Source organism: Grampus griseus, assembly GCF_964374135.1.
Source record: "Grampus griseus genome assembly, chromosome: Y".
In the NCBI taxonomy this organism is placed as follows: domain Eukaryota; kingdom Metazoa; phylum Chordata; class Mammalia; order Artiodactyla; family Delphinidae; genus Grampus; species Grampus griseus.
The window spans coordinates 3,732,362-3,759,476 of record NC_139016.1 but is presented as its reverse complement, the minus strand read 5'-3'; the positions used below and the strand labels follow the sequence as shown (position 1 = coordinate 3,759,476).

Below are 27,115 nucleotides of genomic sequence, written 5' to 3'. Positions count from 1 at the left end.
CTTTTTACATAATAAATAATTAATCCAGAATTAATTTTATCTTACGATGAAGTTTTTATATTTCTCTCTTTTCAAATATTTAGTTAATGGTACTTTTTGAAAAGAAAGACTTTATCATACTCATGGTAGCATTAGTAATAGTACAATAAATAATATAATGAGAGCAGCAAAACCTTATACCTCATTTGAGCCAAAATTATTCACACTTGCAAGTTTTGTTAGAATCAACGTTAGAATAATTTTGTTCAGTTACCCCCAAATTTTGTCACTAATGAGTTACTTTGAAAATATATTAATATTGTTACTCAGTTTCTGCCACTGAATGCTTCCACATGTGTACAAGTCTTCTTTTATATCTCTCATAATTTTGTATATTTTATACAGTGTGTTATATACGTCTTAAGGTTATTACTAGATGGTTTATTATTACTACGAAAAGTATTTCTTTCTAAACATGTTAATATTCATATGTATAGAAGTTGATTTTGTGTATTGTATTCATCCAGTTAGAACTAAGAAGTCATCCCTTCTAACTTACTTAGTTGATGATCTAAACTGTTTTTCTCTGGTTAGATAATCTTAGGCAGGAATCATTCTTCCTCTTTAATATTTTCAGAAAATTCAGCCTTTCCCAAAGCCTGTTTCCTGCAATGTTACATCAGCTCCTTACTAACTGGATTAAAAAAGGATTCCCTGTCAAAATAGATATTGCCGACCCGCTGATCCTTTCATTAAATATTAATTGTATCAAATGCTGTTTGCCATTCTGCAAATACTTTTTTCTCATTTGACCGTATTCCATTGCTTAGCGTTGACTTTTCTCCTTCCACTGATGACAGCAAGCTAAGTATTACATTTCTTCCTGTGGATCTGGTCTTCAACATTTGTAGAGTAACCCTAACTCTTTACTGGATTACAACATACTTTTCTTTCTTTTTTGTTCAATTTAACATTTTGTGTTGTTTATCAAACTGGTCGCCAGAGGACATCACCATGTGTGAGGTTACTTTCTAGTTCATTGTTGCCATTTGTGTTAACGTTTTGTGTAGAGAAGGAAAAATCCAACGGGATCTTCTGTGTTTGGAGACTCTGAAGGTCTTTACACCTGAGGGAACGCCGATGTGGTTCCTGTATATTGTATATTGGTGTCCATTTCCCTGTATTCAGATATAAGGTACACATCTGCACCTTTTTCCTCCCAAAGAGTGGATTTTAATTCCTTCACTCCACTTGCTATTCCTTCCCATCAGCCTTTATCACCTCAGCCTTTTCTTTCTATCTCAGACTGGTCCCTTTTCATGCCTCTGAACCAAGGAAACTGCATCTTATTTTGCTCCGTGAAAAACTGCAAGCGGTTATCTAAATGTTCCCATGGAATCTTCCAAAGGCTGTGGTTATCTTTTGTTCCGCGCTGCTTTTATTTCCACACAAAACACGTACTGTCTTTCATTTTTTCTCTTTCCTCTTGGAGTAAGTCAGGATTTACCCAGATAAGGTGTCTGCCAACAGAAGGGATATAGATGTGAACGGTCCTTTCCTTTGCCAAGGGTCCAGCTGTCCTCGTCATTCAGTGGGGGTGGTCCCAGAGCACCTGCACACGTACCTGGGGATTCCTTAGAAATGCAGACCCTTTGCAATTGTTGATCTGTCTGACTCCTTCTCAAATTTCTAATGTGGTATTCATCTCCAGGCAGTATGGTCCCTTACTAAGACAATCTCAGTACGTGTTAACATTCAAATACTCTGTACTTGCTGAGTGTGTGAAAAACTTCACTGGACATCTAAGACTTTTCCTGAATTGTCCAACACTGCAGCAGTGAGCAGCTGGCCGTTTCCATGCACCAGCCCTACCTCTTTGCTGTTTGTTTTGGTTGATGTAAAATTTGTTTAATTTGAAGGTATATATATATACAGATGTTGCAGTGAGGTTTCCTGAAATAATGACCAGTCAACCCCCTGAGGTAGGAGCACATCTCCCCAGTTTTGCGGTTTGTACACACACTATTCTTTGTGATAGGTGGCTGAATTCAGGGGGAGAGGAGATTTCAGTGATTCACTGATTGATTTCCTGTAAGGTTTATAGAATGATTCCCAGTGTCCTAATGCCATCAGAAGATTCCTGAGCAGTAGACTGAATTCTCTGCAGTGTCGTTAATGGGTTCATAGAAAACCCACCAGAAGCAGCCTTGGATTTTCTGCCGTTGTGGATTTGTGTTCAGATCTTCTTGTTTGTTTTCATGAGTGTTTAAGTTGGGGAATTTGCATTTGAGGATGCTACCTGGGCACCATATCAAGAAGTCGCTTCTTTTTTTTTTGGACCGTGCTCTGCATGGCATGTAGGATCTTAGTTCCCCGACCAGGGATCGAACCCGTGCCCCCTGCAGTGAAAGCATAGAGTCTTAACTGCTGTACCACCAGGGAAGTCCCTAGGGAGTCACTTCTTTAGAGAGGTTCCTGCAGAGACGTTTCATCCAAATCGTGAAAGCTGGTTGGGATATTGACCGGCAAGCAGATGTAATCATGGGAGCGAGAATGGCTTTTCTTGGTGAAGGATGGCAACTGAATATATTTTAACACTATTTACCATCTTCTTATTGACTCACGTCATGCTGTTAAATATTTTGAGCTGGACTTAGTCATTCCCTATTTCTTCAATTGGATAAGTAAGAATAGTAATAACCAAAATCCATAACCTGGAGAGATTTTCATAAATACCTGAAATTGCATATAATTACCAAAGAAATGAAATCATTCGGCTCGCAATGACTTTGTCTGTGGCTCTCAAAATATCATGCTTTCGAAAACGAAACTCATTTAGCGTAAATCTGCAAATACCTAGGGAGTTAGTAAGCTTATGTCTTGGCCTGAAGCAAATGCTTTATGGACTTACAATAGAAGGGATTGATTGGCTTAGAGTCATTAAGCCTATGGGATTAATTTGTATTAAAGAAAATCCCATCCTGCAGTCCCCACCCAGTACTATTTTCTGAAGCAATATCATGCTAATTATCATGCTAATGTAAATATATAAGAATATTAGAACTGAAATAAATCAGAGATTATCGGAATGTGTTTAATAAAGCTGGGTCACATTTTGTGATCTACTGTTTATGTAGATTCTGAGTCCTTGGGGGCAGTGGCTTGAAGAGCTTAGGAATCTCTTTATCGGTACCAACGAGGACTGTATTCAAAACACAAGCGTTTTTTTTTCAAGTTCAGTGCCACAATCTCGCCTAAAGAATGGGCTTTCCTTGACAAAGGATACTCTGATAATTAAGAGTTCTACCTCTAGTCAAAAGGGTCTCTTTGCATGTACTCTTTCCTCCCCATCCCTCCTTTGAAACTCAAATTCCGACATCTGGTTCTTGCCTTTCCCAGAACAAGAGTTGTCCTTCACCTACATAGTTATTTAGATATAATTTTCATTTTCTTTACTAGACCAGTGGATGTCATCATTGGCTTTTTCGTCTGTGGGTCATAATTTACTGGGCTGGCCAAAAAAGTTCGTTCGGGTTTTGGCCAACCCAGTATTTGGGGGAGCAAAACAGAAATTGCTTTGTCACGCACTAACCTACCAGCTTGCATACAATGCTTTTCACTCTTTGCTAAATGGTGACGTTGCCTTGCCAGGATGCATTTGAGTTCTGGGTTTGAATCCCCAGACTGTGGCGAGTTGATTTCCTGGACCAACTTACGTATCTGTTTTGGGGTACAGTTGTCTCTTCTCTATGGTTGGGGCAACAATAGTTGCTGACAAGTTTGCATATGGTTACAAAGTATATGGACCAGTGCCCTGCATGTATTAAGCCAACATGGCAATTTAGTTAACCATAGCGTCCTACTGAAATAACCGTCGTAGCAATAGGAGGACCAGTACGGTGTGGGTAAGGAGCGCCATGTGGTAATTTTCACTCTGTAACTGGCTAGCATGTATCGTAGACCCAGCTATATATGTAAAGCCTGTTATGTAAATATTAGCTGCGTCACCAAATAGTCGTAGCATCTTTTAGGCAAGTCATCCTCATTTGATCTCCTTCACCTTCTTGACCTACAAAATAAAGATGTCACATAGAAGGATCTGGAACTCCTTGGAGAAACGTCTGATTCTAGAAATGGGGCAGAAAAGATACAAGATGGTCCTGAAGCATCTTATCGTGCCAGGAAGCAAGGCAGTGCTTAAAAAACAAGGAAAACACCCACAGCGACGGGGGTATGTTGAAGGGGTACAGAAACCAGGTGAAAGCGTTCTGACTGGCCAAAGCTAGAACAATTTGAGGAACAAAATTAAGTACTGTTGTAGTAAAAGACATACAATCCCATACATACATACCTACAATCCCATATGGTCCTAAATGACTGAAAAAATAAACAGGAAATGTGAGTTTCCCATTGCTGCTTTAACAAATGACCACACTGTTACTGGCTTATAATGACACAAATTTATCTTAGAGTTTTCAAGGTCAAAAGGCTAAACGGGGGACTCCCCTGGTGGCGCAGTGGTTTAAGAATCCGCCTGCCAATGCAAGGGACACGGGTTTGAGCCCTGGTCCGGGAAGATCCCACACGCCACGGAGCAACTAAGCCCGTGTGCGACAACTACTGAGCCTGCGCTCTAGAGCCCGGAGCCACAGCTACTGAGCCCGCGTGCCGCAACTACTGAAGCCCGTGCGCCTAGAGCCCGTGCTCTGCAACAAGAGAAGCCACGGCAATAAGAAGCCCGTGCACTGCAACGAAGAGTAGCCCCCACTTGCTGCAATAGAGAAAGCCCACGCACAGCAACGAAGACCCAAAGCAGCCAAAAATAAAATAAATATATAAATAAATAAATTTATTAAAAAAAACCTTTGGGCTTCCCTGGTGGCGCAGTGGCTGGGAGTCCGCCTGCCGATGCAGGAGACGCGGGTTTGTGCCCGGTCCGGGAAGATCCCACATGCCGCGGAGCGGCTGGGCCCGTGAGCCATGGCCGCTGAGCCTGCGCATCCGGAGCCTGTGCTCCGCAACGGGAGAGGCCACAACAGTGAGAGGCCCCTGTACCGCAAAAAAAAAAAAAAAGTCCAAATGGGTCTCACTGGGCTAAAATCAAGGTGTAGGCGGGATTGAGTTCCTTTAGAGGATCTAGGGGAAAACTCATCTCTTGATAATTTTTTTGGTTTAAATTTATGGAGGCCACCTGCATTCCTTGGCTCAAGGCGCCCTCCTTAATCTGCAAAAAACAAAACAAAACAAACAACAACAATAAAACCCACCAAACAGTTTAGCATTTTCCAGTCTCTCTCTAACTCTGATTGTCTTCTGCCTTCACCTTGCACTCTAAAGGACTCGGGATTCCATTGGGATAATCCAGGAAATTTCCTTATTTTAAGGTCAGGTGATTATCATCCTTAAGGGCATCTGCAAATTGAATTCCCTATTGCTGTGTATCATATCATATTGTCAGGTTCTGGGGGTTAGGGCGTGGATCTCTTGAGGAAAGGGTGGCATGATTCTCCCTACCACTGGGGAGAGAAGACACCCCTCCCATGCAGAAGCATTCCAAATGATTTATGGAGATCCTCTCCCTCAAGGCGCTGGAGCCTGAATCTCTGCCTCTTGGGCTTGATTGTGCATGCTGACTGCCTTTCAGAGATTCTAAAATTCAAGGAGGAGAAAAGAGTCGCTTTATTTATTTAAAACATCTTTATTGGAGTATAATTGCTTTACAATGGTGTGTTCCTTGTTGCTGTATAACAAAGTGAATCAGCTTTAGGTATACATGTATCCCCATATCCCCTCCCTCTTGCATCTCCTTCCCATCCTCCCTCTCCCACCCCTCTAGGTGGTCACAGAGCACCGAGCTGATCTCCCTGTGCTATGTGGCTGCTTCCCACTAGCTGTCCATTTTACATTTGGTAGTGTATACATGTCAGTGCCACTCTCTCACTTCGTCCCAGCTTACCCTTCCCCCTCCCCATGTCCTCAAGTCCATTCTCTACGTCTGCGTCTTTATTCCTGTCCTGCCCCTAGGTTCTTCATGACCATCTTTTTTTAGATTCCATATGTATGTGTTAGCTTACAGTATTTGTCTTTCTCTTTCTGACTTACTTCACTCTGTATGACAGACTCTGGGTCCATCTACCTCACTACAAATGGCTCAGTTTTGTTTCTTTTTACGGCTGAGTAATATTCCATTGTATATATGTGCCACATCTTCTTTATCCATTCATCTGTCGATGGACACTAAATCACAGGCAAGATCCTTTTTGACCCACCTCCTAGAGAAATGGAAATAGAAACAAAAATAAACAAATGGGACCTAATGAAACTTCAAAGCTTTTGCACAGCAAAGGAAACCATAAACAAGACGAGAAGACAGCCCTCAGAATGGGAGAAAATATTTGCAAACAAAGCCACTGACAAAGGATTAATCTCCAAAATATACAAGCAGCTCACGCAGCTCAGTATCAAAAAACGAGTCACTTTATGATGGAGAAACCTGACAGATGTGACTTTGGCCAGGTGATCAAGGTCAACATTCACAGTGATAAGTCATATTGAGAACATGCACCCTTGATATGACGCGATGAGGACACTTGACCTCCAGGCTTCCTTCCCCCAATTCACAACCCCAGTCTTGTCATGAAAAACGTCAAGGAAAAAAAAAAGCAAAAACCAATTGTGAGATATTCTACAAAACACCTGGTGAGAGCTCTTCAAAAGTTTCCAGGTCAGAAGAAACAAGAAAAGTCTGAAGGTGTCATAGCCAAGCAGAACCTAAGGAGACATAATGACTAAAATAGAATGTAGGGTCCTGTGACAGAAAAAAAATAATAAAGGATATTTGGTAAAAATGAAGGAAACCTCAATAAAGTATGGACTTCAGTTAATTATAATATTTCAGTATTGGCTCACTCATTATCACACATGGACCAGATGTTAATAAGAGAGGTATGAGGTATATGGCAGCTCTCTCTACTGTCTTTACAATCTTTCTTGACATGTGAAACTCCCCTAAAATCTAAGTTTATGAGAAAAAAAAAAAAAGAAAGCAAAAAGTGCAGATCACAGACCTTCGTCTGTAATTCCCAAGGACGCTTTGAGCATCCCAATGTACGATATCCATGAAAATACTTTGAAAATATCTTGCATTTAAAATCCAAATGGGATTTTGCTTAAAAAAACATCTTGCCTTCCATGTCATCAGCCTTGAGTCATATAGAAAACAAGTGATTATGATTCGCTTAACGCTAACACAGCACTGTGTTGGCGCCTCCCTGATCAGGGTCTTCCTCTGCTAAGTGGTTTTGGTTGCACAGGAAAGAGTCTATATACACCTGCCATCCTTGGGGACTGTGGGGCATATAAGTGGCACGCCCATGTAATTGTCATGCAAGACATAGTGTCCTCAGGGACACCCACGAAACATTGCTGGAACACATGAATCGAGGGGTGGTTTCCTCCTGTGGAGTAGACCCTGGGGTACATGCCATACAGCTGCTGCCACTTGCACTGGGTGTTCTGAGGTTTTCAAAGTTAGACAGTGACTCCCAGGAGGGAGATTTAGATGGTTCACAGCCTCAGAATCTAGTAAGAGAATCTGGGAGGCAGAAACATGCAGTAAATACTTGGGGAGCCGTTAAAACAACACCACCTGGCACTCATATGAACCAGCACTTACGAATCGCTGGCTGTGCGCAAGGCAGCGTTCACATCTTACTAGGGAACCAGTAGATTCTTAGGCAAGGTATTTCTGGTTAAGTGATTCTTCTAAGCTCCCCCTTCAGAAAGTTCCTGACGATTGGATTAAAGGAAAGAGTATAATGCTTTCCTAGTCTTCATTATTTTAGGGTGTAATCCTGGTAGTGTTTTGCTTAGTCACCGTAAGTATTTGGGTACTTCATATTCTGTGTTGATGTTCCCATTTTTTTTATTCCACTCTAGTCTCACGGTAGTTAGTACCAAGTACAGGAATGTTAATTTTCTATAACACAGAAACAAACTTAGGGTGTTCATAGGAAAAGGAGGCATGTACTTTTAAGGGAAAACCGTCACATTGGCTTTGGTTTACAAATACCAAGCATGCTGGGGAACCAGACACATTTCTGATCTAAAACGACCTCTTTGATGGAGGTGTATGTTGGGGTGTTAGGAGGCTGTGTGCCAGTCTGCATGTACACATGGCTGAGTGTGTGTGTGTGTGTGTGTGTGTGTGTGTGTGTGTGTGTGTGTGAATGTGAATGAGTGCTCTGGTGGTACAGTGGCAAAGAATCCTCCTGCCGTCGCAGGGGACATGGGTTCGAGCCCTGGTCCGGGAAGGTCCCACATGCTGCAGAGCAACTAAGCCCATGTGCCACAACTACTGAGCCCACGTGCCACAACTACTGAAGCCCGTGCACCTAGAGCCCGTGCTCCACAGGAGAAGCCACCGCAATGAGAAACCCGCGCACCACAACAAAGAGTAGCCCCCGCTCGCTGCAACTAGAGAAAGCCCGCGTGCAGCTGTGAAGACCCAACGCAGCCAAAAGAAAAAAGAAAAAGAAAAAGTAAAGGGTTGAGAGTCATTTCCCTTAAGTTTGTTTTCTGGTTGACATCTCTGTTGTTTATATCAGTACATCCTTTAGTTTCTAACTGAGCAGAACAAGGGACAGCTCTATGGTGGCCAGTCAGCTAAGTTCAAAAGTGGATGAAGTGGCCGTAGTCCTTATCTGAAGTAATAACGATCATACATTCCAGACTCCTCAGTGACTTTGTGATTCTTAAAAATGTATATATTTCTTGGGGCCTTTAACTGGGGTCATATCATTTGCATCTTCTGGCTCCACAGGGTCAAGCATTGAAGAGTGGGATGATTTTGTACAAATCTAGACTTCATTTGATTCTGAGGACATGATTGCCTGCTAGGTCCCCATGTTAGACGCAGAGTCAAGGAAAGCCAAAGACAGCTTGAGTGATTTGCCTGGTCAAGATAGACAAGCCACTTTTGCGGCAGACAGTTTATTCTTTTATTTATTTATTTTGTTGAAGTACAGTTGATTGACAATGTTGTGTCAGTTTCATGCATATAGCGAAGTGACTCAGTTATACATACTTATGTATCTGTCTTTTTCAGTTTATTCTTTTACCTAGACAGAAAAAGGAGAATAAGCTGAGGGTTCCAGTTCCTCATAAATCTTGCCCTCCACACCAAAGACTCACATAGAGCTTTCACCCGTTATCAGTGGTGTGTGTTCTGGCTACATAAAGAAGCTTTTGATCACAGTTAACACTAGGAAAACCACTGAAAATCTTCCAGACTCTCTTGGTAAGAATGTGTGTGTGTAATCTCTCTCCCTCCCTCCCTCCCTCCCTCCCTCCCTCCCTCCCTCCCTCCCTCTCCCTCCCTCCCTCCCTCCCTCCCTCCCTCCCTCCCTCCCTCTCCCTCCCTCCCTCCCTCCCTCCCTCCCTCTCCCTCCCTCCCTCCCTCCCTCCCTCCCTCTCCCTCCCTCCCTCCCTCCCTCTCTCTCTCTCTCTCTCTCTCTCTCTCTTTCTTTCTCTCTCTCTCTCTCTCTCTCTCTCTCACTCACACACACACACAGGTTTATTGGTTTTTTTTTTTTTTAGTACAACTATATTTCAAGAGGTGTCTCAGGGCAAACCAAAGCCAATTTCATTTTCAACACGCGTTTTCTGAATAAAGATGCATAAAAAAGGTCAAGCATAATTCAATACTAAATTAGTTCCAGTTTTAAATACATTGTCATTTAATCTCAAACTCACAGAGACTGTTAGGGGGAATACATTCTATCAGGTAAAAGTGCTAATAAACTTGGGGGAGATTGATGTAAATCTAATTGGATCTGTCTATCTGAGCAGAAATATTTCAGTAGCACAGTTCATAACAAAACTGCTTATGGGGGCTTCCCTGGTGGCGCAGTGGTTGGGAATCAGCCTGCCAATGCAGGGCACACAGGCTCGAGCCCTGATCCAGGAAGATCCCACATGCCGCGGAGCAACTAAGCCTGTGCGCCACAAGTACTGAGCCCACGTGCCACAACTACTGAAGCCCGCGCTCCTACAGCCCGTGCTCTGCAGCAAGAGAAGCCACCACAATGAGAAGCCCGTGCACCACAACGAAGACCCAATGCAGCCAAAAAAAAAAAAAAGCTTATGGAAGTCTGTGCAGTGCCCTGAGATTTTAATAAGAAGCATAGACATATATCAAACACCTATAAAGTTTTAGATTTATTTTGATTCCTACCAGGCAAAGTGTGAAATCAGTGCCTCCTAATTCCAGCTAAACAAGCAAGGAAAATTATTATTCATATTTTTCTCCGTCTGCTTCCAAAGCCAGTCAGAGAGAAAGAAAACATACCCCACCCAAAAAAAGAACCCACTGCTCTTACTTCCCGTTATTGCAGGGAGGCATTTTGCAGTGCCAGAATGTTAGAAAGAATTAGACCTATTTTTACTGTGATCACAAAAATGCGCCTTTTATTTTCCCGCAATGACAATCCAAGGTAAATTACGCGGCAGAATTCTCTTTTTCCTTTTCTTCTTTTAAAGTATAGTTGATTTACAATATTGTGTTAGTTTCAGGTGTACAGAAAAGTGATTCAGATATAGTATATATATATAAATATCTATATTTTTTAGATGATTTTCTATTATAGGTTATTACAAGATATTGAATATAGTTCCCTGTGTTATAAAGTAAATCCTTGTTGCTTTTCTGTTTTATGTATAGCAGCTTGTATCTGTTGGTCCCATACTCCTAGTTTATGCCTATCCCCTTCTCCCTTTGGTTACCATAAGTTTGTTTTCTGTGTCTGTGAGTCTGTTTCTGTTTGGCATACAGATTCACTTGTAGTAGTTTTTAGATTCCACATATAAATGATAGTATATAATATTTGTCTTTCTCTGACTTCACTTAGTATGGCAGTCTCTTGGTCTATCCATGTTGCTGGAAATGGCATTATTTTCTTCTTTTTTATGGCTGAGTAATATTCCATTGTATACATGTACTACATTTTCTTTATCCATTCCTCTGTTGATGGACAATTAGGTTGCTTCCATGTCCTGGCTATTGTAAATAGTGCTGCCTTGAACATTGGGGGGCATGTATCTTTTCGAATTAGAGTTTTCTGCAGATATTTGCCCAGGAGTGGGATTGCTGGATCATACGGTAACTCTACGGTTAGTTTGTTGAGGAACTTCCAGACAGTTTTCCATAGTGTCTGCACCAATTTCCATTCCCACCAACAGTGTAGGAGGGTTCCCTTTTCTCCACACCCTCTCCAGCATTTATTGTTTGTAGACATTTTGGTCATGGCCATTCTGATTGGTGTGTGGTGATACCTCACTGTACTTTTGATTTGTGTTTTTCTAATAATTAGTGATGTTGAGCATCTTTTCATGTGCCTATTGTCTATTTGTATTTCTAGAAAGATTCTTCTTAAATAAATATTTGCTTTGTGTTGCCTGATGCAGATTTTCCCGAGTAGAAAAAGCCCTTGTTTCTTTTTCAGAGCATCTGTTGGCCATCTGTATGTCTTCTTTGGAGAAAAGTGTATTTAGGTCTTCTGCCCATTTTTCCATTGGGTGTTTTGTTTTTTTGTTATTGAGTTGTATGAGCTCTTTGTATACCAAATCTCAGCTTTTTAAATCATCCTTTATTTAGTGCATGGTGCTTTGGGTTGGAAATCTTGAGTGTCCTCAGCTGGGCGGTTCTTGTGTCTGGGATCAGCTTGCAGGTCACAGGTGCCCACTGGGCAAGGTCTTTCTCAACAAGGATGCTCATCTGTGCTTGACTGACCCACGTGGATTATGAACTCCACAGGTATGGGGACCTTGGGGTCCCAGGCTTGGAACTGGTCCATCATCATTTTTTTTCTGTTGGAAAAACAAATCATAAAACCTTTCAAGATCCAAATGGTGGGAACACAAACTCACAAAATCACAGGGAGGTTTGTAAAATTGGGGAACTGTTGCCAATCAACTGCATCCTATAACTCAGTGATTCTCTATCTCTTTATATATTCTGGGGCAGAGATCTTCACATTCAGAGATACCTTTCTGAACTTTTTTTTTCAAAGTATAACTCTGCTGATGACTTCAGGGCAATAAATTTCCATACACTCCCCTTGTAGGTGTTGTTTTTTCTAAGGCTTTCTGGTCACCAAAACCCTTCCCCCACGTTATGAAAGAGTGGCCTTCAGGGCTGATCACAAACGTGACCTTCCTGCATTGCCATGGCATGTATAAAAAAAAAAAAGAGCTAAATCATTCCAAATGCTGGTTTCAGGGAATCACTTTATTGAAGGTTCCATTAGACAAGCTTCCCAGATGTACACATATTTTTGTTAGTCACGTAACTTGTTCTTGTTTAGATATTCTGATTTCAGGGAGAAGCAAACATGAAGGAGTAGGTCAGCTATGCTGATTTCTTCAAGTGCAGAAGTTGAACTTTTCTGTAGGTGCCAAGTTTTCAAGCGGCACATACATTGGATGGACCCACAGATAAAATGTTTCATGTTGTCTTTGAGATTCACTGTGCTAATTAATGTGAACGTGGAGGTTAGAGCCTATGTTATGATTTATGTGTGGAGAGTGTGGACTGAAAAAAACGCACAACCTAAAAGTTGAGAATTACGTTTTCTTTGGCAGACTTTCTGAGAACTTAAGTGTGGGACACAGCAACTCAGATAGCTCTGAGGGGCTGCCCCAGAGAGGTGGGGGAGGAGCCTGGATGTATAGGAGTTTTTGCAACAAAGACCAGGTAGTCAGAGCATCAAAAGATGACTGTTCATGAATGAAAACCAGACATCTCAAGTTAATGGATTTAGCATTTTTCTGTGTATGGGAAGATAGATGCAAGAGTCTGGGCTGACTGAAGTCATTCCTTTGATATCCCATTAACTGTCTTGGGCGAGTGTCCAACTTGTCTCCATCCTGAATCCCATCTGGATGCCAGTGGCTGAGGGCCGGATGGCTGCAGCATCCTTTGTTTACTGATACGGCAGGCGATGTTCTCCATCCACAGGTGTTTATCTCTGTTACAGCCCATCATCAAGGTGTCGGGGTGACAGAAGAGGTATCCCAGTGGGTTCCTGCCCTGCTTCCCTCTCCTGGGGTCTTGAGTGCCCCTGTTCCCCTTCCCCTCCCACTCAGAGCAGCCCACCTCCTTTGCTTATAGAAAGTGAGCCCTCACCCTAGCTCACCCATGCATGCTTACTTATTGGTACCCACCACGTCCTCAGCAAGCAAGCACCTTCCCATCATAGACAACTCCCAACCAAGAGAGTAAATGAACGAAGACATTCATCAGCCCCATCCGGAGTCATCCTGTGCAAGTCGATCTCCCATAGGAGTGACCTCCTTCAGGATGGGTGTGTCTGCCTCAGCTGCCTCTCCTCCCCTGGCCGGGGCCAGCGTACTTGAAGTGTCAGTACATGTTTGCAGGAGGAATGGGTGTACCAGTGAATAAACTAATGAGGACAGCTTGAGGTGGGGCAGGTCCCAGTCAGTTCATTGCTGGAGTGAGCCCAGGGTATCTTAATTGCTTGCTGGTCTCCTACCAGGATTGGTTACGTTAAAGAAGTAGTCCTCTGTGGCCCAGTGACTAACTAATGCATCACATCTGTGATGGCCAAGAAAGCATTTCTCTCTCCCATACCCCAGTATACAACTTCCTCTGTATGGAAAACAATGCATTTAGCCAGACGGGCTCTTTTTAAGATGTTTCCTTGAGATAACAAGATTAAGAAGGACTTGGAATTTGCCCTTGGAAGGGACCAAAAAATAATAATAATAAATATGAGCTGACAAATACATTTTAATAGGATATCTTGCATGAAGAGCAATCATTGGAAAGGTTTTTGGGGGGTTCTGTCATTTCTTTATATTGAGTAGATAACGTGATCACATAACACCATTGGTGACTTTATTTCATGATTTGCATACTTTGATGGTGCTATAACTTAATGTATGTTAAAAAGAACATTTATAAAATAAGTTGCCTGCCTCAGAATGTTAACTGCAGCATCTAGAAGTTTTCCATAGACTTTTATTTTCTCATTGGCTCTGGTTGGTCTGCGTTTTCCGAATTGTCTACAAAGGGTTCCTATTACATTTATGATACAAAGTGCTGTTTTAAATAGTTTGACTTTTGAAAATGATGTAGATAAAGCACTAAAAGGGAACATCAGAAGAACAGGTATAAAAAAACCATGGACATCCTTCAGGACTTGGGACATTGAGATCTTTTATTTATAAAATCATATTTAAATTTTAATAACGGAATATATTTGTTTGAAGTTATTTCCGTATTCCCTTTAATATTTAGAGCCATTTCCCCACTGAGGTTCGCTGGAGATGCTAACTATTAGATGTAAAGGAATATTGTTCTGGTCTTTTGGGGACCAGGAGAAAACTCATGGCCTGTCTGGACTTTGAAATGCCTTTTCAGCAGCTGCGGGGTGGGTTTACTCTGGAATAAATGACAGCAGAATCTTTTTCCCTGTGTCCTCCAACACCTGTGTTTACATAGTTCATGATTGTAACTAAATGAGATACTCAAGAGAACTCAGTTGGTTTTTAGGCCATTTAATTAGTTATAATTGAGAGAACAAATATTGCAGCAGCTTACGGAAAAAAGAACAAAAGGGTGAGAAATTCAATATACAAAGAACATTAAAGGCGATATCTAATTATGTTTCTGGGTTAGACTCTGCTCTATAAAATTAATTTAAAATTGTAGTTTGGCAAATAATTTCCATCAAAATCTCAGCAGGTGTCTTTTGCTTCCGTTGACAAGCTCATTGGAACGTTTGCCTGGAGTGGCGGAGCACCTAGAAAAACCAAACTATCTTGAAAAAGCAGAAGAAAGTTGGAGGACTTGCCTTTCCCTGTTTCAAAACGTACTCTAAAGCTCGGACAGTAGGGTACTCATGTGGATAGAAATATAGAAGGGGGGACTTCCCTTGGTGGTACAGTGGTTAAGACTCCAGGCTCCCAATGCCGAGGGCCCGGGTTCCATCCCTGGTCAGGGAACTAGATCCCACATGCCGAAACTAACAGTTCACATGCCACAACTAAGGAGCCCGCCAGCTGCAACTAAGATCAGGTGCAACCAGATAAATAAATTAAATAAATAAATTAAATAAGTATTAAAAAATAGAAATATAGAAGGGGATATAATTAAAGAGTCCAGAAATAAACCCTCATGTGTATATGCAATTGACTCACAAGAGTAGTGTCCCAGCAATTCACTGAGGAAAGAGTGTCTTTAGTACGTGGTGCTGAGACAATTGAATAAAGGATGCATTTCAAACCTTCCCTGGTATCATATGCCAACATTGACTCAAAATAAATGAAAGATATAGGAAGTAAAATTTTTAAACATCTAGGAAAAAACATGAAATCTTCAGGGCCTTTCACTAGGTGGAATTTCTTAGATGTGATATCAAAAACCAAGCTTTAAAAAAAAAACCAGTCGGTAAGTTAGACTTCATCAGAATTAAAAAATTTTGCACTTCAAAAAACACCACTGAGAAAATCAAAAGAGAAGACACAGACCGGGAGAAGAGATTTGCACATCATCTTTCTGGCAAAAGACCTGTCTCTAAAAAATATAATTACAGTTCAAGAATAAGGAACAAAGAACCCAATTTAAAAAACAGGGAAAATATTTGAATAGACATCCCGCCAAAGAAGATAGTACAGGAGAAGATCCTTGACGTGATTAAGTCATTAGCGAAATGCAAATTAAAACCACAGTGAGACACCGTCTGACACCTGTTAGGATGCATATAATCAAACAGATAATAACACATCTTGGGTAGGAGGTGGAGGAAGTGAAACCTGCATTTGCTGCTGATGGGAATATACAGTGATGCAGCTGATTTGGAAAACAGTCTGTCAGTTTCTTAAAGTACTAAACATAAATGCGCCAAGTGACATAGCAATTCCACTCCTTGATATACACCCAGGAAGATATACATCCGTAAAAAATATTGCATATAAATGTTCATAGCAGCGTTATTCATACTGGCCACCAAGTGGAAATAAGACAAATGGCGTGTCAGTCAGCAGATGAGTGGATAAACAAAACGTGGTGTAGCCATACGGTAGACTATTATTCATCTGTATGAGTAATAGGAAGGAAATACTGATGCATGCTACAACACGGATGGACTTTGAAAACGTTATACTGAGTGAACGAAGCAAGACACAAAAGACTACACACTCTATGAATTTATTTACAGGAAATGCACAGAAATGGCAAATCTAGACTAAGTCACTCGTTGACTAAGTGAGACTGAGGTTAGGAACATCAAATGCCGGCAGTTGGGCACCAGCAATCATTTTGGGGTGAAGGAAATATTCTAAAATGGGATTATGCTGATGGTTACACAACTCCATACATTGACTCAAAAAACACTCCTTGAACTTTACACCTTGATGAGTTGATTTTATGATTGAAAATTATACCTCAGTAGAGCCCTTAAAAATCATACGTGGTTGAACAAAGGAATTTGATAAAGAGTCAAAGAGACTACCCTGGATTACCATTTAATCAGTGATGTATCTAGGTTATACCAATTTTCAAAGCATTGTCAATCTTCAGAACGTCTTCCTCCATCTTTGGAGGGAAGTCTCCTTGAATACTGCCTCTCCTCCCGCCCCGGGGAGAATTTCAGATGACTCAAATTTCACGCATTGATGGTGAGTCTGAAGGCATTGAGAACTGGGTCTTGGGAAGGAGCTCTGGCATTTAGCTCACCCCAGACCTTGCAGAATGGCCTTTGTTTGGCTCTGAGCCAGTCCAGTGATCATGCGCCTGAGTTTCCAGCTGCAGCTGGGAAGACAGAAGAGTTTTATAAGAAGAAAATCCAGAAGAAGGCAGGGATATTAGGACAGGCTCGTGGGAAAGGCAAAGTCCAGGTATGGAGTCCTAATTAAAGACCTTTCTTAATGCCGACTGCTGTGGGAAGGCTGGTGCTCGGCAGAGTTAGTCAAACTTTTTTATTATTTTTTTTGCGGTACGCGGGCCTCTCACTGTTGTGGCCTCTCCCGTTGCGGAGCACAGGCTCCGGACGCGCAGGCTCAGTGGCCATGGCGCACGGGCCCAGCCGCTCCGCAGCATGTGGCATCTTCCCAGACCGGGGCACGAACCCGTGTCCCCTGCATCAGCAAGCAGACTCTCAACCACTGCGCCACCAGGGAAGCCCCGGTCAAACTTTTTAAAGGGATACATTTTCTGGGAGGGTATCAGCTTCGTCAGACAACATTTTCTCTCCCCTAATCCATTGCATGTGTTTTGACTACACCTTCATTTTTCTAGTGTCTTCTCTTTTTTAATGAAAGAGGTGACCTGTTTCTCTACAAACTTAGAAAATCTTCAAAAAATTGAAATGTTTTTCAGAAATGAGAAAGATTTTAGTTCTGTCATCCGTGTAGCCTGTTTCTCTGAGAAGGGGATTTCTTATACGCTTCTTAACATGATTCTGCCATAAATTCAGCCCATGAGAAAGCTTTGAAATCAGTTTTATATTGATAAACTCTGACCAAAACAGCCCAAAAGACAGTGGAGCTAATTTGAAGAGTTTTGTTTTTTTTTTTTTTTAGTTTAAGTTCTTTCAGCACAGTGGAATTCTTGGACGTGAATTGATTTCCATGTTAAGCTGATGACTATAATAGGCAGACACGTTTGTGTCATGGTACTTTCTAAAAGATGGGACTTGAACGTGCTGTAAGGAAAACAGGTGGTCTCCTAGAAGACTTCATTCTCCTTTCAAGTAGATGACGTGAAACTGGTAGTAGGCTTGAGTTTCAAAGGGTCTTGGGCATTTCTTTTCCAAGCTCTTGTCAATGACTTTAGATTAGATTGGTAACTTGAAATTGTCTACAGTGGGAAAATTTAAATCTCAAAAATCAACAAACACGAGGGATCAGGTTTCCACCTACCATCACTGCTTGTACTTGTTTATCCACATGAAATTGACCATAATCAACCCGTATTGAGCTATAAAACCAGCAACGTCAGATCTTGGTTTCAAAATATGTTTAAGCCCCTCTGAGGTATGTAGAACTGACGGAGGCTTTCCAGCTACAAGTGTTGTGGGTGATAGTGACTAAATTTCCTCTCCCTTAACCCATGTATCCGTGGAGGAAGGCAAAGACCGTTTTAATTGATGGCCACAATTTGAGTTATCCAGAACTGCCATAGGCGTACCTGTGGGCTGTGCCTGTCTATAGAAAGAAGGCAGTTGAGCTAATTAAACACCTCAAGTGGTATTGAATGTTTTAGCTTCTTGTATCTGGAAAATAGAAAAACCAAAATGGCACACTGCATACGGAGAGCATAGGAGAGTTTTGTTTTTTACCTTTTTTCCGTTTTTTTTTGGCGTGGTTAAGGGACCCTCTGTTCATTTTGCCTACATGGAAATTTCAAGGCGGTTTATGTTTCAGGTCATCCAGGTAGGTGACTTCATTTACTTATTTATTTATTTATTTATACAAATAGCAATAACATTCAAGCAATATTTAATAAGTGTTTCAAACACAGAAAAAGATTATTTATACTGTTCTATCTTGACTTCAGATATACTTATTGAAAGTGGTAGTTTGTTTACAGTTGACAAAAGGAATAAATAACGTGCAGTGTTCTCTAGCTACTGGGGATAGGTGAGTCTTCATGATTTAAATAAAGTAGCGACATTTCTCATTTTTATGATAAGTGTTGTGCTTTTAAGTTCTTATGCATGAAACTAATGTTGGTTTTAAGATATTTTGATTAAAGTTCTTTCATGTTTATTGTTTAAATGTGTTTCTTCTTACATTACGGAATTTCCTAAGCAAACTGTATCAGTGACATTTCAAAAATTTATCTAGATTATAACATGTTAAAACTAGAGGAACATTTGAATACTTCATATGCATTTCTTTATAAAATGTGGGAAACCCTTTTTAAAATAATTTTCTTTTTTTTTCCAACTCACATTAGTTTTTTTTTTTTTGCAGTAGTATCATTTTAACCCCCAAACTGCATTTTCACAGAGTATCTAACATTTTTCGCAAGTAACATTTTGAATTTGTTCTTCTTGACATATTTATGTTTATATGCATTTTGCATCTCCCTATTTCATGTTTTTGAAATCCAAATGTAACAGATTTCAACTTTTTGTATGACATTATTTTTTTTTTCTTTTACTGGGGTAGTATCTCTCTTTCTTCTGACTTTTTTGCAAACCTGTTGTTTTTGAATTCTCTTTTTTCCCTTTATTTTCCTTCTCAATATGACACCAGGAGCCAACACAAAGAAAAACGCTGATGATATAACCAGTAATGACCGTGGTGAAGATGAAGGTATTTTTTGTTTTTTTTCAAAGCTCGACCTTGGTGCATGATTTTATATCTTTCGTTCTTTTTTTTTTTTCTTTTTTTTCATTTCAACCTGTTTTTCCTCCCTTATCTGAAGTGAGTACACTTTTGTGTGCTTTATTTTCTTCTTGTTTGGAAACCACTGTCATTTTTAATCCCAATGACCGTGTAGATGACTGCAAATCACCTGGGAGAACATGTATAAATGTTTCTCAGTATGAAGTGAGTAACAAAATGCAATTTACAAGGAAACTCTTTTTCTTTTTCTTTTTCTTTTTTTTTTTTGGCTTGGTCACAAGAAGAGAAAGTGAAATTTTAAAACATGCATGTATGCTTTCTTTTCTTCCTTCCGAATGTTATTTTATAATTTTGTATTTTGGAGCTTTGGTCGTCTTAATTTCTTCTGTGGACGGTGAGACACCTCAGTAGAACTTTTCAGGGGGTTGGCATTTCTGTTTTTGTTTGTTTTTAGTGTTTTTTTTTTTCAAACATACTGATTCCAAAATGGGGCCTTCAAAGAATCTTCTCTGGCTCACAGTAAAATACATGAAAAAGTGTCTTAAAGAGAAGCTGTTTCTTTCAGAACTGCCTTTTATCAGCTTTAAAGAAAAAAAAAGGGGGGATGGAACTGAAATTTTTCAAAAAGTTAGCTCTATGCATCTTTGTCTTCACACCACAGCTGCTTTAAGAACATTTTTCCCCGAAAATGTTGTGGAGAGTTTCTTCTTGAAGGAGCTCAAATTGTCTGACAGATTATACTCTACAAGTAAAGTGATTTTTTTTTTTAAAGATGGAAGCTAACATGACATCTAAACCATCATTAGCACATTGTATCCGCTTCCTTCAGCAGAATAAATGGTTTAGAAGAAAAGAAACAAAACATGTTTCAAGTCAGCCTTTGCCGGCTCTAAGGCTGTGTAGGCTGGGTGAAAACACGTTTTTCCCATCTGAGTACCAAAATGCATGGATCTCCGTTTCTTTACCTTAAAACGTTGAAGGCCCTCGGTGGGCCTATGGTCCTCTGGCTGAAAGGCAGTTTAAAGTGCAGTGGGGAGCTCTCCTTGCTGGGAAGCAAAACTGCCTGCAAAGTCCCTTTTCGTCACTTGCTTGGTTTTCCTGCCCTCTTGCAGTTTTTTCATGAATCAGTGGCTCTACGAGAAAAGAGGTTTTGCCTACGTTGCTTTCTCGTGCCCGCGGTTCTCTCAACACTAGTGTTAGTTAATTTTTTTTTTTAACCTGCGTTCATAGGGTTCTCCTTGCTTCTAATAACCCTCTAAGAAAGTTCTTCTGATGGCCTTGGAGTATCATACCTGCACCTGAATCCGCAGCTAGCTTCTCCTTTATGAGGCCTCAGGACACCTATAGTTTTATCCGTATCTCTGTATAGCCAACTACGGGTGTTAGTTTGCATCTTGCTTTTTTTCTGGCTTTTCAGTGTATTATTCCCTTTTGACCGTTAGGATCTGTTTTCCCAGTGCTCACCAGTCAACCTTTATTACTGTTAACAGTAATTTTCCTTCTAGTTTTTTCCGTCTAGTTTTCCTTTAATACCAAGAAACTATGATCATTTTCTTCACTTTGCACGAATCTGGCATCTGGTTATTTCTTTCTCAACCTCATAAGAACCTTGTTCTTTGTGTCTTGGAGGTAAGAGCCGTTAACCTAACGTTTTCTGTGAGGAAACCCCGTAAAGCAGCCCTCAAAATCTCAACTTCTTCCTTTCTCACAGTGGAGTAGCGTGCCGCCTACTGCAGAATGGGAACATAAATAAGGGCTAACACAGCAAATCGGAGTCCAGAGAGAGGGGTGGATAGTGTAAAACGCCAGACCCCTGTAGGGACGGTGATTTATTTAAAAATTCCACGTACCATATGATGAGTGAAGGATTAAAAAATGATTTTTACTTCCTATTTTTTTTTTTTTTTTTTTTGCGGTACGCGGGCCTCTCACTGTTGTGGCCTCTCCCGTTGCGGAGCACAGGCTCCAGACGCGCAGGCCCAGCGGCCATGGCTCACGGGCCCAGCCGCTCCGCGGCAGGTGGGATCTTCCCAGACCGGGTCACGAACCCGTGTCCCCTGCATTGGCAGGCAGACTCTAACCACTGCGCCACCGGGGAAGCCCCCTATTTAAGTTTTACAGGAGAAAATAGTGTTCTGTGACAGATTAAATATCTGCAGACACAGGGGCAGCTTGACACTTTTTTCTGCACTTGACTGTGACCACTGGGTTTCTTTTGCCTTCGGGATGCCCTGTGGTGGCGCCCAGGAGCCTGTTCTGAGATCATGATCGTAATTCATTTTATATGCAGTCACCATCCAAAGGGTGGTTTCTTTCCTTAAAATTCCTTTCTGATAGTTCAAAAGTGTCTCCATGAATTAGGGAAAAAAAGTTTTTATTTAAGAAAAAATGAAAATAAATGTACATGGATACATTTGGTTTTCTTCTGATATACAGATATTTAAATGACACACACACATATATGTATATACAATACATAAATATCCAGAAATCATCAGAATCAAGGTCAGGATTCTTCAGCATTCAAGGTAAAAAAGCCCAAGGAATGATTTCCACCAAACTAGTTATTTCACCACAACTTTTCAGAAAGTAGGCTCTACAAATAGACATATGGTCTCCAAACTTCTGTTGTCACAGAACATTGCAAAATAGGCTTTTCACATCATTGTTAAATAAAATAATAATGACTCTGGGTGCTCTGGTTGCAAAGCACGATGGGAGTTTATATTCCCTGTAAAAATATGTAGCGTTGCCACACTTTCATCTTGAGGTTGGAATCTTGTGCCATTTTTATCCCAGCTCTCCTCTCTCTCTCTCTCTCTCTCTCTTTTTTGTCACTTAAGTTGGAATATTACTGCAATCAGTAAATTAGAGAAAAAACACTTGCTTGGACATTTTGTTTTGTTTTTACACATTTCTGTCCTGTTGATCATTTTTAACCATTGATTTGTTTTTTGTCATCATGGGCCCTGTACTGAGAGCTTACAGTTTCATGACTAGTTTTATGTTCTCGTTGTTAAGTTGAAAATGAATCTATAAGCTCCTCTTTGACTGAAGATAGAAGTTACAGTAAAAATAAATGATCATTTTGACGTTGGTTTCACACTTACTTAGATGATAAAAATATATTTTGTGATAGATGCCCTTGTAGGGTCTGAGCACTCTTTAGGGAAGATGTATTTCATCTCCATCCTTGCGTATTTAGTGTTGTACACACATACAGAAACCTACACCTGCACACACGTTCCTTCCAATGCCTGCGTCATTTCTATGAGTAGAAAATATAACAACATGGACCATTTTCCTTAGGCCATCTTACCAAGAACATACCTAATTTAAAAAGGGGCCATGCGATGGATTCCAATCTAAACTAGGAAAAGTCCCCCACGTCCTTTGCCCTTGACTTAGCATCGGTTCATCAGCATGATGTTTCATTGTGTTTCCTTACTTGGCTTTTTTTTCCAGACATCCATGATCAGAACAGTAAGAAGCCAGTAATGGTGTACATCCATGGCGGGTCTTACATGGAGGGCACAGGCAACATGATTGACGGCAGTATTCTCGCGAGCTACGGCAATGTCATCGTGATCACAGTTAACTACCGCCTGGGGATTCTAGGTGAGTGATTCCGTCTCGCTGATCACCGCACAGGAGGCCATGAGGAAGTTCTGCTTTCGGTTTGGGGCTCGTTGATTCTTTTGATTTGGGGCTCGTTGATAGAGTAACTGTGTTACTCTAATTCCTAGAAATCTCTACTACACAGAGCTCACTTCATGCTGCAAGATATATTTGTCCCTTAACGTTCACGCAGCGCCGTCTGTTTTTTGTTGTTGTTGTTGTTTTTCAAAGTTTGCACTTTTTAATCCAGGAATTTCATTTCCTGGGATCCGCCTCAAACAAATGCAGCCTCCAAGGTGATCAGATGAACATGATAGTTTATTGAAAGCACTTTTCTTTCTGTGGGCTTAGCCGACATAACCCTGTGGAATGAACACAGTTTGGAGACGTGTCTGATGACGCATTTGGTAATAGGTGATAACTTGGTAATGGTAGATAACAGCCATAGACATTAGCTTTCTTTTGTGGTTTTGTAGGTGTGTTAATCAGTTAATCGTTTGTCGGAAAATCTTTTACTTAATTGCTTAATGCGTTGTCTGTGTCTGTTGTATCTTGAAGAGTCGCATGGCTGTTGTATTTATGTGAGATGGAATACTCCTATTTGAATTTTGTAATTTGATGGTTTTTCATTTTATGTAAATTTTATGATTTATGATGAAAGGACATTGGCCAAGTGCATAGGAATTCAAGAGCAGCTCTCCGTTGTTTCGGTGTTAACCTCGTTTTTCCCCAACTGGGGGTTGAAAAAATAAATAACCTATTTTGAAGTTAATATTTCGAAGCTTACCTTCTTCTGTGGTTTAGCCTGCTCTCGGTCAGTTCATGAATAATATTCCTAGCCTATGTAACAACGTTCGTTTTCAAGGCAAAAATGCATTGAGAGGATGCAGAAAATTGTTTACAGCAGGGTGGCTATGAGAATGAGATCTGTATGTCACAGGATGGTTATGGTAAAAGCTATGAAAAATAAAATGGACCAACGGACCTGTTTCAAATAAGAAACAGGGCTGAAATGTTTTCTCCAAAGAGGCAAGTATCCCTAAGAATATTTTATTTTCAACTTGAGGTTTTACTTTTGTTTTGAGCGTTGTATTTCATTCACTACTGAACACATTCACCTATAGAAGACCCCGGAGTAAGGGGATGAGTTGTAGGTGACCTTCTAATTTAGAAATGCACATCGCCCACAGATGTTTGCAAAGTTGGGCATTTGGGAGCATCGATAAAGTACTGGAAATGTCAGGTTTTTAGGATGAAACACAACAAAAAGCCTCAGAGTCTAGAACCTTCTTGATTTCCTTTTCTTTTCTCGTCGGTGCCAGGAGCCAGGTCTTTGTGGGATGATTTCCGTGCGTGTTGCACAGCAAGGGTGGCATGCCTCTCTGAATGTTTTTCAGAAGCCTCTGGCTAGTTGACTTGGCTACTGGTGTTTGAAACCGGAAATGTTGTTTCTTGATGTTTTACAAAAGGTCCATTCTAAGGAAAAGGTGGGCAAAGGAAGCCACGGACCAGGGCTTGCTGCTAGCAGCCCTTTCAAAGAGGGCAGTGTGGGCATCCCTCGGTAGCATCACCAGCTCTGGGCGTTGCTTTCTGAACAAAGCAATGGGCTTGGGTGAGTCCTTGCTTCAGTGGAATAACAAAGCGTCCTCCTGCCTGCACAACACGGTGGTGATGTGACTTAAAAGGTTAGATTTCAAAAGAAATCGATTTTCTTCCCCCCTGTTGAACGCCAAACTGGTATTAAGCAGCTTAACACAGTGATCTCTTATCTATTTGGCCCATTTGTGAATCTAGAAAAGTACTGTGGGAATTATATACACCTTTATTCTTTTATTTTAAGAAAAGAAGAAAAAAATAGCTTGCTTTTAGAACTTTTCTCATTGAACAATTTTAATTTTACCTTTTGCTGCTGAGCGTGAAAAAGAAAAAATCTTGGTAAGATAACAGAGGGCTGTGAGAGTTGTGGCCTGGAAATAAAAGAAGCAGTTTAGCATCTCCAAGCCAGTCTATTTACATTCCACGAATGAGTTAGTGTGAAGCTGTGCACCACAGACCCCCTTTTATCTGATGGAGCGCAGTGTGCCAGCTTTGCTGATTCTACAGGGCGATAGAGATTTTTTAAATGGGACTTGGTATATTGTTATCAGGGACCTTGCACGGGCTACCATCCTCTGGAAAACTGTGCGGTGGCCATTTACTTTTTGCTTGCAGGACATCCCTAGTACCACTCACTAGCACTCTGATAGGAATCGATGTTTTTACCAAAATGTCGAAATAGTGTTGGAGGTTTTTTTTTCAAAAGTAAGAAATGCATACATGCTGTTTCTCTGCCCAAGGAATGGAAAAGCATTGTTTGAGAGGATTACCGTTCTTTTCCAGAGTAACAAATGCTGTTTTCCTACCCAAAAGAAAGGTTTAGGAAGATGGGTGATGGTCAGAGGGAAGCAGGAGGCTGGCGTGGAAAGAACGTAGATTTTTATAATGAGATAAGAACGAACTGCTTGGTGTCTGTGGTGTGACATTGAGAAGGTCAGCTGAGTTTTTCGGAGTCTCTCTAAAAGGTGGTCCCATTCTCTCTGTGGCAAGGTTATTGTACATACCATATAAACATCCTATGGGTTTATGTACGTGAAGTTTCATAGCCCAGCACTAGGAACCAGTAAACCCAGACAGGTGATCATTTCCAGTGTTATTAATAGCCTTGGACATCTTATTAACATGACTGTTGGTCCACTGGAAAAAATCGCGACTGGCCCAAACGGTAATGTCTGTCAAATACTGACTTCTAAACGGAACCACCCTAATTAAACAAAAGCGATGATAAGACGCTCGTAATAAGACACAGATGACAGGATCTTCGCACGTGCTTTTTGAACAATGAATATTTTCTTTAATCAGAACTGCGTCACACAACCTTGCTAGCCATCGAGCATGTAATTTATTATCTAATCCAGGACACTTTGAAAATTGTTAATAATGCTCTTAATAAACTGGGATTATTCCAGGCAAATTGGGATGTACCATCACAGCTATAAAGTAATTATTCATACCCACACAAGATCTAATGAACAAACTGGTGGTCCATTTATTTTCAAAGGAGATCTCTTTTTAAAGCATATTTCCTATGCGTCCTTCTGTATACCTTTGTCATTAGGAAAGCATACATAGCTAAAAGTTGAGTTCTATCACATCTGCCTCTATTTTTTTTCATGGTGATTGTTCAAAGACCATTGCTATATAAGAGGAATCTCCTCGCTGAGGCTTAGCGATGGAAATGCCTGGGATTTATTTATGGGTGGCTCTTACTTCTGCTTTCCTTCATTAATCGTCTCTAATTTGCATCTTCAGTTGGTTAATTAGACCTCCATTCAAATGCTGATTTTAGTTTAGCTGAAAGGGTATTACTTTTTTGCTTATCCTATGATTTGATGCCTCATGCAGGCTTTAAACTATTTTGCTTTGAAACAATCTTATCTATATGCCTCGGCACGAAACTCATGGAGAGCCCGCGGTGTGGCCATCACTGGACATTGTAGCTGCCCTTCATTTAATCCTCATACACTCCCTTGGAAGGGTTCCCTTATCTTACTTTTGGGGAAACAAAGGCTCAGAGGTGATGGGACGGACTCACAGTGGTACAGGTTGTAGGGATTAGAGCGGGGATTGGAGCCCTGGTCTAACAGTATTAATTAGGTGAACTGCGGTAGGAAACAGTGCAAATCTTTATATCAGATCCAGCTTCTCTAATCGAACAAAACGTCAGATGTGCCTATGGTTGATCTAGATACAAAATTGCGATTCGATGCTTACACTGTATTTTTATGTTCCTCAAAGTGGGTCCTTCATCGCTGATGCATTTTCATCAAATCATCATTGATGGTCTACTATGGTGCATGGTGATGTGGTATTGGTCCCAACGATGGCATCTGTGAAATCAAAGCTCTCAGACACAGTAGATCTAAGGCTGTATCAGCGAGTCAGGTGTCTAACCTCTTACGCCCATTCTGTTGCCTTGTTGCTGTCTGTGGCCAATCAATGGAATTAAGACAATTGACCCAGAGAATGACTTTGAAACCGCACAACCCACTTTGGGACTTGAACCTATGGACCGGGACTCAAACTCAGCCGGAACCCACATTGGGAC

General features: G+C 40.9%; 1 protein-coding gene across 2 annotated transcripts in view; it reads left to right on the top strand.

Annotated features, from left to right (window-relative positions):
- Positions 1-27,115, top strand: part of LOC309817732 (neuroligin-4, X-linked) — a gene marked incomplete at both ends in the record, with an annotated part of 264,379 nt that overhangs the window by 109,296 nt on the left and 127,968 nt on the right. The window contains 2 exons of one of the 2 annotated variants that reach the window (XM_082647004.1): positions 19,261-19,320; positions 22,819-22,971. In XM_082647004.1, coding sequence (XP_082503130.1) covers positions 19,261-19,320; positions 22,819-22,971 — 213 coding nt within the window. The remainder of the gene's footprint in view (positions 1-19,260; positions 19,321-22,818; positions 22,972-27,115) is intronic. The other variant, XM_082647005.1, reaches the window with a different exon arrangement.